This window comes from Calidris pugnax, unplaced genomic scaffold, assembly GCF_001431845.1.
Source record: "Calidris pugnax isolate Ruff unplaced genomic scaffold, ASM143184v1 scaffold44, whole genome shotgun sequence".
NCBI lineage: Eukaryota > Metazoa > Chordata > Aves > Charadriiformes > Scolopacidae > Calidris > Calidris pugnax.
The window spans coordinates 44,009,472-44,021,555 of record NW_015094506.1 but is presented as its reverse complement, the minus strand read 5'-3'; the positions used below and the strand labels follow the sequence as shown (position 1 = coordinate 44,021,555).

At 38.4% G+C, this 12,084-nt stretch overlaps 1 protein-coding gene across 1 annotated transcript in view; it reads left to right on the top strand.

Moving 5' to 3' along the window:
• Positions 1 to 12,084, top strand: part of PRKAR2B (protein kinase, cAMP-dependent, regulatory subunit type II beta) — a 90,738-nt gene that overhangs the window by 62,232 nt on the left and 16,422 nt on the right. The window contains exons 3-4 of the mRNA XM_014963559.1: positions 6,021 to 6,073; positions 7,204 to 7,287. Of these exons, the coding sequence (XP_014819045.1) occupies positions 6,021 to 6,073; positions 7,204 to 7,287 (137 nt within the window). The remainder of the gene's footprint in view (positions 1 to 6,020; positions 6,074 to 7,203; positions 7,288 to 12,084) is intronic.

The following is a 12,084-nucleotide window of genomic DNA, read 5'->3' as shown; positions in this document are numbered from 1 at the left end:
TCGGCAGCTGAGCCAGTTGGTATTGCCTTATTGTATCATGCATGGAATCGTATAAATTTCTTCTCATCATCTTGTGCTCTCAAAGGAGAAAGTTGATCTCCTTTGTCTGGGCTGTTCTTCAGTCCTTATGTTTACTTATAGCTCTTCAGTCTCATCTTCCATGAAGTCCAGTCAAAACCAGGTCTAGAAATAATAAGGGACTTGGTCGTTGCAAGCATTGGGGACCATGACCAGTTATTTCTCATTGCTACCATTGCACAGGGTTGCTTTTGTTTAAATAAAAACCACTTATGAAATTGGGATTTTGGGGTGCAGTGCTCTCTTGCCAGTTCCTTCTGCAGTGGTAGGAGCTGGTGAGATGTTAAAAAGGGGTTTCTGTATCAGAAACTTTGGGGATCCAGTAGTATTTGCTGTCTAGTTTGGAACTACCAGCTGCTGTGCAAGGAGTTTCCGTGCCCTACGTTTCTAATCTGTGTTTAGTAGATGAAGACGGGTATGTCCTGACAAAATAGAAAAAATCTCACACTGCTATTAAGTCACCTTAGCTATTTTCATATGGTTAAACCAGGGAAGTGACATTCTTACTGTATGAGGGGATGGGCACAACTGGTGTAGCTACAGTGGCTAGAGATGGTCTGTTTTCATGCTCCAGCCTATAGTCATGCTGGAAAAACTGTAGTCTTGATTTGCCCTGAATGCGATGAAGAAATATTTCCACAGCTCTTTTTCTCTTGTAAAATTTTTTGTAATACGCTTTATCATTCAGGGGTTCTGTGCTTTGGGAAGGGTACATGTACTGATTATTTTTTTTTCCTGTCATGTTTTGAGCATAATGTGTTATTTTATGATTATATGAATTTTCATTACTTACATTATTGATGGCTTCTTATTTCCCGATACATCAAGGGAATAGAGCACGACTAACATTTTTTTTTTATGATCTTAAAATTATTAACTGTATGCTAATTTTTATTTTAGAATTCATTCGTATCTGAAGTGACTGTATTTCTGGTTTTGAATATAAAACATATTTACTAGCTGAAAACCAGAAAATTGACTTTACTTGGAGTGATGAGTTAGAAGAGCTTACCTCTTCTTGCTGACAAAGCAATCCACTAGAGTTGTGTGCAGTTTTCAGTGCATGTGTATTTTAATAATGCACTTTTTGACAATTCAGATTTTTTCCTACAAATTCTTTGTGTTGATGTATTTGGGCTTGTTTGTGTCCATCTTGGGGAATTACATGTGAAACATAACCCTGAGCTGGAAAAACTGAGTAAAAACAGTTGAACTTAGCAACCAATGGAGAAGTATGCACAGTGTTTGTATCACTATTTTTTAATGCCATAATTATGCATGGAATGAAAAAAAAAAAAAAAAGCAGTATTAGGACTGCTTTTTGAGCAATGATGTGAGCATTGCATCCAGCAGTGATGCATAGCAGAATGTGGCAGCATGATAAAGTCCCCATGCACTGTGTACTGTTGGGAGTGTGGAATGAGCTGGAGAGGTAGAAAAATAAAATACTGAATACCATGAGTATTGCAACCACCACCACCGGAATTGTTCAGAATAATTAATGTCTGTGGTGCCAGTCAAGCCATAGACAAAAGAGATGGGGACCATGGACTGTCTCCCTAGAAATATATGAAATTAATAAAGAAGGTGTGCTATTGCATGAGCAGCCTGTCATCATCAACACATGATGAATTTCTTTGTTTGCTGAGGAATGGGGACTAAATGGAGAAGTGGAGGAACCAGTCTTGAAGCTTGTTATAACTAAGAGGACTCATCTCAAGAGGGACAGGATTTATCTCAGCCATTTAATCACATTTTTAATTAATCTTATCTTAATCTGGACATGTAATACAGGTCAGATGAATCATTTCATAAATGGTTTCTCTCCATTGACTGTAATTGGAATCCAGATGACTTCTGCAGATGTGGATGTCTACATAAGAGGCATCTCATTTAGTTTAGGATGTTTTATGTCATTGGGGTTTGGCACATGAGAATCCCAATGTTCATGTAATAAAATTCAGTGGACCATAGTTATGTCAAAGACCGTATTTCAAGAACGGAAGTAAAATATATCAGGTTTTTCTATGAGACATCTAGTGGTATGCACTTAGAAATTAATATGTTACTAGACTATAAAGTCTGTGAGACAGGCCACTGAAATAAGCAATGAAGGAAAGGAAATTCCGTGTTTGAAACTGCAGAGCATTGATATAATCTTTTAGATTGTGACCCAAATGAAAGCTGCATCCTTGATTATAGCAAAAACATAAGCCAAGGCAAAATAAGTGCAGAACTCTGACCGGAAGAGTAAGTTTCTCATCACAGATGACAGGAATACATAATTTTAAAATTTGGGCAGATGGGCCCTAGCCGGGAGAAACTGCAGTTCTTAAATATATTGTCTATAATCAGTGAAAAAGAAGAAATTTTTAATGAAAGCACCTGCTGATAACAGTTAATGAGACTGAAATGACCTTGTAGCAGAGAAGAGCGAAGTTAGAGCAGAGGCACAAGATGACACAGAAGACCTCAGGAACATTACTCTCTTCCTGGGCTGCTCCTGCTTCAGGCTATGTGAGAGGGACTGGTAGGATCCTTCAGGATGGGCATGGATGAGGCTCAATTCAGTTTCTTTTGTGCTGGAAGACTGTTAAATGTTCAGCCAGGCTCTCTGAGACCTGTCAATTCCAGGATAACAGCATCAAAGCTGTTTAATTTCTGGTTTGTGTAAATTTTTTTCATGTGGAGGTTTTATCAGCAGTAAGGACAGGCTATAACTGTAGCTCAGGATGAAGCAGACTATTCCTACACCCAGCAGCACACTGTACCATAATAACTGGCTTGTTGACTCCCATGTGCACGTACATGCACTAGGGCACACAGGCTGATACCTGATGAAACAAAGTCGGGATTTCAATTATGATGGGTTATGGTGCTAACTTGGCATGTTATTATCTTGAAATAAAATTCCCTAAAGTTTATTTCAGATGAGATTGAAGTAACTATAGTACCATGATACAGTCACTAGGAACATTTTGTTTATGTAGAGGTAAAGTATTATAGTTGTTCAACAGATTGCAGACTTCCTTTTGTGGACGTTTGTAATTATTTGGGACCAAATCCAGTCCTGAGTAAACTTGATAGGATTCTTTCAGTCAGTTCCAGACGGACTTGTATCAAATTTCTTTAAGTTTTTTGAAGATGTCAAGTTTTAATGAAGTTGTAATTTTAGCGTTTGGTGGGTACTTGATACAGTGAGGACCAAAACTTCCTTTGGGACCCTGCATAATCTGTGTGATGATATGCTTTGCTGTGGAATCATCTTAATTGGATGGAGTAATGAGGAGGTTAATGGGTCTACCTGGCCACTACTTTAGAAGTTGTTTGTATGATAATATAGGAAATATGGGGAATAAACAAGAGGACCTGAAATCTTAATCTATGAGCAACAGGCATCGCACAGACCACCAAACAGATCAGAAAGGTTTTATTGGCAGAGTACAGATCGTGGTGATGATGGGAGATTTTAATTAATCAGTCATCTGTTGGAAACCAATAAAGGAGAACACCAACCACCCAACATGTTTTCCAATGCACTTATGACCAAGTTTTGAGACAGTGAGAAAAGCAGTTGAAGGGGAAGCTATTCTATTTGAAACCAACTCTAAGGGAGAAACTATTCAAGAATAGCAAAAGAAAAGGCAGCTTGAGTGAGAATTATCCTGGGATGACAGAGCTCAGAGATTTCAGGAAGGGAAAAATGTTGAGTAAAAGAATCAGAAGAACAGGGATTTGAGAGGACTGTGGGCATAATCTCTTTGGAAATGAGCCTGTAGAAAAGAAGTGAAAGGAATTTGTTGTTCTGCAAAGAGAAAATATAACGATGAAAAATGCGAATTGAGACAGCACAGGAGAAGGAAAAAAAGCATAGTACAAGAAATCTTTCTAAAATGTAAGCACCTTATTTATATCAAGCACAAGAAGGAACCATGTAGAGAACTAAAGCTAGTATGGGTTATTCAGAACAAGTGCAAGAGAATAGCAAAAGATGTAGAAAAAAAATAATCAAAGAAACTGAGGCCAAAAAGTGTAAGCAAGAAAAGACTCTGTACAGGGAAGAACATGGGTAGTAACAGAAATTGTTCTGGAAGTGTATTTCTGGTAAGAGCATGTTCCAGGAAAGTGTTGCTCTACTGCTTAATAGAGGCACATCAGTCTTCACTAGTGGTATTAAGAGCATATAGAAAACTTAGCCTAGAATAGAGAAAGGACAAATCTGAGAGTACTTAATGTATTAGGTGTTCCCAGGTTACCTGTGCCTGAGACATGCTATACTTGGAAACTGGAAGAATTGGCTAAATCAGTCTCAGCTCTGTTAGCAATTATTGAGAATCTGAGGAAGAGAAATGAGAGACTGTGGGGGGAAAAAAAAAAAAAAAAAAAAGAAAAACAGATACTAGCATTGCACATATAGTCTGCTTTCTGTTCCTCCAGAACTTGCGTCCCTGTTAATGGGGGGGAAAAAAAAAAAAAAAAAAAAGAAAAATAGAAAAACTGATCCTTAAAAGGGTAGGGGAGCCATGGAGGGAAGAGGCTTATCACAGATTTACAAATCATTATTGTTTCTAGAAAAATTACAGAAAAATATTCAAACATTTTTGAAGTACCTGGAGGAAAGCAACAAACAGCAATCACTGTGGGTTTGTTGGATCTATCTAATACCCTCTAACAAGAGATTAAAACTCGTGGATAAAGGAGAAGGAGCAGATGTTCCACATTTTCGGTTGAAGAAACTTCTGAATGCTGTCTCACAAGACTCCCCTATAAACAAGCTGGGGAACATCAAGCAGTGTTTTAATGTAAGCTGCAAAACTGGTTGGCTGAGGTTGGATAAGCAGCTACGGCTGTTTCACTACCATGTGTGCGTTCCTCAAGAGTATTTTAGACGCTATTGTGTTTTTTTCAATAATCTGGGTTATATATTAGAGATTGTTCTTATTAAATTTGCAGTTGTCACAAAGTTGAGAATGGATTGGAAGGATGCTGGAGAACAGGATTAGAATTGAAAATGATCTTGACACATTGGAGAAATGGCTTAGGGAATAAGGTAGTATTTAATAGGTGTAATTTGGGCAGAAGAGCTGTGTACAGGACACAGTTGGTTAAGCATGGGGTTTTGAAAACAGTCCATAAGAAATTAATGTTACATTAGTAAACATAATCAAGCTGTTGTGAAAGAGATGTGGTTGGATGAAAAAGACATAGTCTGCAAAATGTATGGAATAATTGATCTATTGTACTTGGGACTCTGCTCAGCTCAAATACTGGCTCCAGTTTTGAGCAGCACACTTCAATAAAGAGTAGGGCTAATTGGAGAGAGTTCAGAGAATGGCAATGGGATAGTTAAAAAACTGAAAAACATAACTTCTAGGGAAAAAATTGAATAACCAGAATTATTGACCCTAAAATGTAAAAGATAGGTAGGAGAGAGAAGTTTACAAGTATGAAAAAATAACACCCAACACCCAAACCTCAAACCCTCCAAAACAAATAAACAAAAAATAAACAAAAAAAAAAAAACCCAAAACCATGTTGAACATACATGGATGAAGGGAATGATCTGATCTCTGCACCCAGCATGGATAGCTTAAATTCTAACAAGAAACAATTAGTTTAGACATCAGATAGTAAAGTAAGATCACTTAGAACATGTTAGGTGAGAAGTTTGTAAGTATATCCGAGGTCTGTTAAAACACAGAAAAAAAACATGTCCAAAAGTGATACAAGTGTAGCTTTTTTTCCAGGGGTAGTTTGGAGATGACCTGCTGTGGACTCTATCAGCAGTGTCTTCAGTGATTCTCTATTGAGTGTGTTACATTGCTGCGTATTATCACTGTGCCACATGATGCATTCGCTGTTCTGTAAATCTTATGAACCAGAAATCTTATGAATCAGTATTGTACTTTGAATTAAGACTATTTTTTTTTTTTGTATTTTAGTGTGTGCAGAAGCTTACAATCCTGATGAGGAAGAGGACGACGCAGAATCTAGGGTATCTAATGCTTTGAGTCAAATACTTATTTTTTTCCATTCTCAGGCATTAAATTTAGGAAGAAAAATGTAACCAGCATTACTATTCCTTCCCAAAACATCCTTATTATAATATACTTTAATAATTTGTGGAGTTTTCATGTTAAAGAAACATTTTTTTAAAAATCTCTGTAATAGTCACTCACGTACAATCTGATGTGAGTAATTATTCTAAATTGTCACCCCTTTGATACATGGTCTGTTAAGGAAATATTTTTGTGCAATTACATTTGCCTAGAGAGCAGCTGCTCCTAAAAGTACTTATTTGGTGTCCTCATAGTCTTGCAGTAGTTTCCTCAATATTGCAGTATTTTTCATAAGGCAGAAAAAAGGTTAATTATAAAATCACTAAGATTCTCAAATGTACAGTGCAATAGCTAACGAACTGTATTGATTGTTTTTACTTATGTCAGCCCTTTAAAGGCATTTGCTTAGCTTTTAATGTGAAATGGCGTATGACTTTTAAGACAAGCTTAAATGTTTGTATTTCTGGCTTGTAAAACTGTCGAGAAGGTTATCCTATTGCGTCACAGCTTTGAAACTGAGCATAGCTTTTTAAAGCGTATGAGTTGAATGAACAACTTGATTGATACTCACAGTCACCAGACATCGGTAATTTAGTAAATCTCTGGCTCACTTGGATAGTGTCAAGTCTGTTGTTTACTCTGTGAAACTTAACACAGATACTATTTCACAAAATGTTCTTTGGGAAGTAGTCATGGCAAATGGCTAAATGTAACAGTGGTGCTTTTTGTAAAACATGCATGCTCCAAATACGATTCGAGAGTAGCAGAGTAGTGTTTATGAAGCAGTAGTTGAGATAAAGGTATCCAGGATGGCTTGCAGAAATGAACTGGAATCTACAAACGTGAAGATCTTGCTAGCTTAAATACAGTAGTGTTTCATTTGCTAATGCTATGGTGATATAATGTTATCACTGAGTGTTTATTCAAATCCTGAAGGTCTTGAAATGGAAGTGTTATGAAGCATGGCCAAAATATTGTGTAAAATGCTTAGGTGAATTAGCTCAATCCTTCAGATAGTGCTGCTATTTGATAACCACTTTAAAGGTTTTCCTATTATATCCCTCAGATTATTCACCCTAAAACAGATGATCAAAGAAACAGACTGCAGGAGGCGTGCAAGGACATTCTTCTTTTTAAGAACCTAGATCCGGTAAGAGATTGTTCAAAATGAACAACATTTAGCAGTGCTGTTAAGAATTAATTCTCTTGAGCATTTCAACAGAAGTTTACAGATTTGACTTTTGTAAGCTCTTATGTATGCTTTCTCGACCATTTCATAAACTCCAGAAATGCCATTTTTGTAACTGATACATCATATATAGAGCCTTTTGTTCACAACCATGAATGATAGTATTGAAGTACATTAATTTGAATGTACACATTGATATGATTGTAGTGTTGTATTTTCTTATTTTAAATCTTCTTGCTGTACATTAATGTATATAAACTCATCAGTTAACTGTAATGCTTAAGTTGTTTCTACTAGTTACTTTTTATCATCTGAAAGTGTGCTCCACCAAAACCTAAAATTACCCCGAAGCCTACAGTTTAGCTATAGATTTAACTGAACAAGCAAGTCATGAAATACAGGGAAAGAGAAAGGCAATAGCAAGCTGTTTACATTATTATTTTATAATGCAGATACCATAAAACAACTACAGATTTATTTTTTTTTTCCTGTGCGCAAAATTTCCTTCTATTGCCTATAAAAACAATTATGGGCTTTTAAGAAAGCTTAGATGCAGTGAATGAGTGATCTGGATCAGACAAAGGTGGTAATGCCACACAAGAGCCCAGGGTTGTTTAAGGAGAAACGCAACTGTATCAATCGAAACGTGCACGCTGAGGTTGGGATGACTCACGGCACACCAAATGCTTTCTCAAGACAATTGATTCAGTGCTGTCAGGGGAGGAAGCACGGGGGAAAGGGAAATAATTATGTAGAGTTTTAAGCATGAGAACAAAAAGTTTTAAATTTGATTCAAGAGGGAGCTATTGGAAAGGCCAGCCTGCAGCTCTGTTTGGAAGTCAGGTGCTGTTACAGGGAATGCAGGTTAATTTGTGCTGAGGGTTTCCACCTCCTGCTTTTGTCTGCACAAAGACTGAGCCCTGACCCTGGGTTCCTGCTCCCAGAGAGGCCCTGAGGAGCAGCGGGGCAGACCCACAGCTTTGCAGAACCCTGGAGTTAGAGCTATAGGAGGGCATCAAGAGTCTCAATGTAGGTACTAATATGTGTGCATCCTTGGGACACGAGGGCTCCTGACGCAGAAGATGTCCTAACTCCCTCATGCTGTCTGTTCAATGGGTAGTTAATTAGCTGTTTCACTGTACCAGTTCAACCTAAAGTCACCCATATTTATCCCAATCACACCAATATTTATCCCTTCCATTCCTGAATTATCTTTCTGCATGCCTTCAGGGACACAAAGTGGTTTGTGGGTATCCACTCATGAAGCGAAATCACTTTATTTATTTTGTTTACTTTCCTTATCATTGCTGTGGCCTGGCTTCCGCTTGGCTGGACCATCATTACACTAGCCTGCCAATGGCATCTTGGCAGACCCTTCTTGGTTAGCGTGCGCATTTCTCTCTTATGAGCCCTGTGACCCAATGGATTATCGTTCACTCCTGGAATCTGCTGTGATGTTAATTTTGAGCGACTGCTTCCCTGATTCTGGCTTTACCCAGTTTCTTAGTAGTATCTGCTTATAGTATCGGTTCTCTGGATGAGATCCACTTTGCCTTCCATTGAGAACTAGATTTTCTGTCTAAATAGTCATCAACCACGTGGTCTGCTGTACAGGGATCTATTGGCTTCATATCAGCTGTGTTGTAATGTTGTGTAGACGTGGAGCATTAAACTGTTCCAGTGTGGGCACTTGATTTAACTTTTCCAAGGAGTATCGAGGGATTACCTCCCCTGTTTGAGGAGGTCTTCTGAGGACTGTGCTGCTGTCTCAATACCATATTCCTTTGATGTTTTGAACGCCTTTTTTTCTTTTTGCTTCTGAATCAGCTGTAATTGCGAATAGTAGCCACAGTTCCAGGTGTTCAGTAGAAGACTTCTTAGCTGAGTCTTCCCCTTATGGAACTCTGCAATCCAAAGCCTTGAAATCCATTCCTGGGATCTCCCAAGTCTTGTTTACCTTTTGCTCAGATTGTCCGGTGAATTAAGAGCCCTTTCTTCCACTTTAAATTCTTCACAGGCAGCGTGCTGAATAGTTTAATAAGGTAATTTTTGTAAAGGAGTTTTCAATTATAATAACTTTACTCATAAAAGGCATTGGAAAGCTACTGAGCTCTGATTTTCAGAGTTCAGAGCAAAGGTATTAAAATGTAGCGTTCTTTAGTCTGGCTTGCTCCTTCTGCGGAGCCAAGATCTGTAATCTCCAGGGGACTTCTCCCACTCCTCCTTCATGTTCTGCTGCTAGGCAGTGACTCAAGAGCTCTGCCACTGTAGTTGCAGTAATTTAAATATTCCTATCCCAGTTCTCTTCCTCACCTCTGCCTCTCCGCCCCGCAGCAGAAGCGCGTGTGGTGCCAGCTGCTGCAGTTCCCTCTCTGGTGTATTAGCAAAAAAACCTCCTCCGTCTTGGAGAGAGATAATATCTTCAGCTGCTAAAGCTAAAGTCTCTGGAACAAAAGTCAAGCTTTACATTGATAGTGTCTCCCACTCACACTGTATTTTTTCTTGCATGGAACTTTAGCCTCTTACTGCTATAGTTCTGTGCATGAAAAGCATTGTTTCAGAGGTCAGTGAGTGGGAGAAGAGAGAATGTAAAGTGCTTAATGGCTTTTCCCTGATGGCCTTTTAGCAAGGTGTCAAACACCATTCCTAGATAGGGCACCACTCTGAAATACAGTATAACAACACGTCCTAAGACATAATCAGAATTATGTTCAGAACACGATGCTAAATGGAGTCCATATTTTCTTAAAACTTTATCTAATGTACTGTGTTTTAATTTGAATGGAAGGAGAAGATAAGCGCATATCATTAAAGCAGGAGGAGAAGCTGCAGCAGTGAGGAGGTGACTTACAGCACTGCTCAGCATTTTAATTAAAGACTGTGTCTGAACAGATGAGAGCTTTCGCATAAAAGTGAAAAACAGCAGAATCATTTGAATGTGAGATTAAATGAGAGACAGGAGAAAAAGATAAACTTCAGACTTTGAGACAACTTAGGACTTTCTAAACACACACAACGCTGTCTTGAGCCTGCATTTACCTGATAGCAGCCTTTAAATATCAGACAAGTAAACTTATGGAGAAGTATTTATAAATATCAGTATTGCACTTATTGGCTCTGATTGCAAATATAGCATAGTATAAAGGAACACCAGCTCTGGTACAATTCTCTGAGCAGCACTCCGTTTTAAAGGCCAACTCTTATAAATTCCTTAGTCTGCGAAGTTACTTGAATTTTCTTGAAACTTTCTTTAACTTCGTGGATTGATGAGGATGTGACTGATCAACTAATGTCCTGTTAACTCTTCCTGACTTAACTCCCTTATAAATTTTTAAAAAGTACTTTTAATTTATGGTAGCATTTTTTTTTCACTTTTCTGGAGACTTAATCACTTCCCATCTGGTTGCTGTCACTCAGTATCAGCTTAGCTACTGTGTAACAGCATTGAGAAAATTAGTTGAAGAGAAGAATATGGATTGAAACATGCATGTACAACAAGATGAGGGAAAGAGGATTATGCAGAGCTCTTTGACTACTCTTTACAAAATCAGATCAGGAAAGAATCAAGAGAAATTCCAGGAGCAGAACTGTGTGGATGAGCCAACTAAAAGAGAGAAACATGCATTCAGATACTCGTTTTCCTCTCCCCACACTATTAATCTAACCTATGTTAGATTAACTCATTCCTCTTCTAAACCATCCCTTCCTGTTCTTCTTCTCAGAAAACCTTTTCCTATTAGAGCACAGTATTATTTATTGTTCTTTTCGACTGCCCGCCACACCATTGCTAGCAATCCTAGCATTACTTCTGTTCTCCTAGGATTGCCACGGTGTGCCAGGCTGCTTGCTCTACAGGCATGCCCAGAGCGTCTTACCACGTCTTCTCCTTTGTGCTCCAGATTCTGGAGGTTGCTGGCGGTGGAATTGGAAGCTGCACGCCCGCTTTCCCCTCCACTTTCACTTTGTGTAAGCTAGCAAGGAGAAAACAAGATGATGAGCAGATGCCTTGGGCCATTACTGAGGATGATGCCCAAGTCGCTATTACTGAAATTGGTCTCTGCTCAGCCTAGAAACTGTTTTGTTACTGGGAGGAATAGCAGCAGCACCTCCTATAGTTGCTAGTGCAGCCTTCTACACTCATTTTTTTCAATGCAATTCAGATAAGTTATTCTTTTGGTTTGTCTTTTAAGAGGAAACTTTCTGGGGCTGAGTAACAACAGCCTATTTGGTTTGACTGTTATGGCCCACAGGCCAGCAGTTCAAAACCTGATGAGCCTATTATCAGAGTAACAGGGTGGTTCAGGGGACTGGTGTCATCAGAGCTGTGCTGCAGCCTTGCACTTAAAATTTGAATCCTTTCTTTTGCAAACATTCAGAAGTGGTGTTAAGTCATCTATTCTCTTTCAGGGAAATTTTATTTTGGAGAGCTTTGCCCTGCTAATGCTTGTAGAGAATGTTTCAAATAGGTCTTGACCCTTTTCTAAAAGGTAATAAATTATACATATTCTTTACAAATATGCAAGAGCAATTTCTGGGCATATTGCCACTCACGCACCTGGGGAATTATTATAAGAGGGCACAAATATTGATTAATCAATTAGAATTGAGTAACTCAAAGGAAGATGAAAGAAAGCATAATATGTAAACTCTTATGCTTACGGCCAGAGCATTCCTTGAAAAGTGCTACTAACAGAAGAGTCTCATAATGCTTTTATGTTCTTAAAACTTTTGGTGAATTAACAGGAATACATATACGTA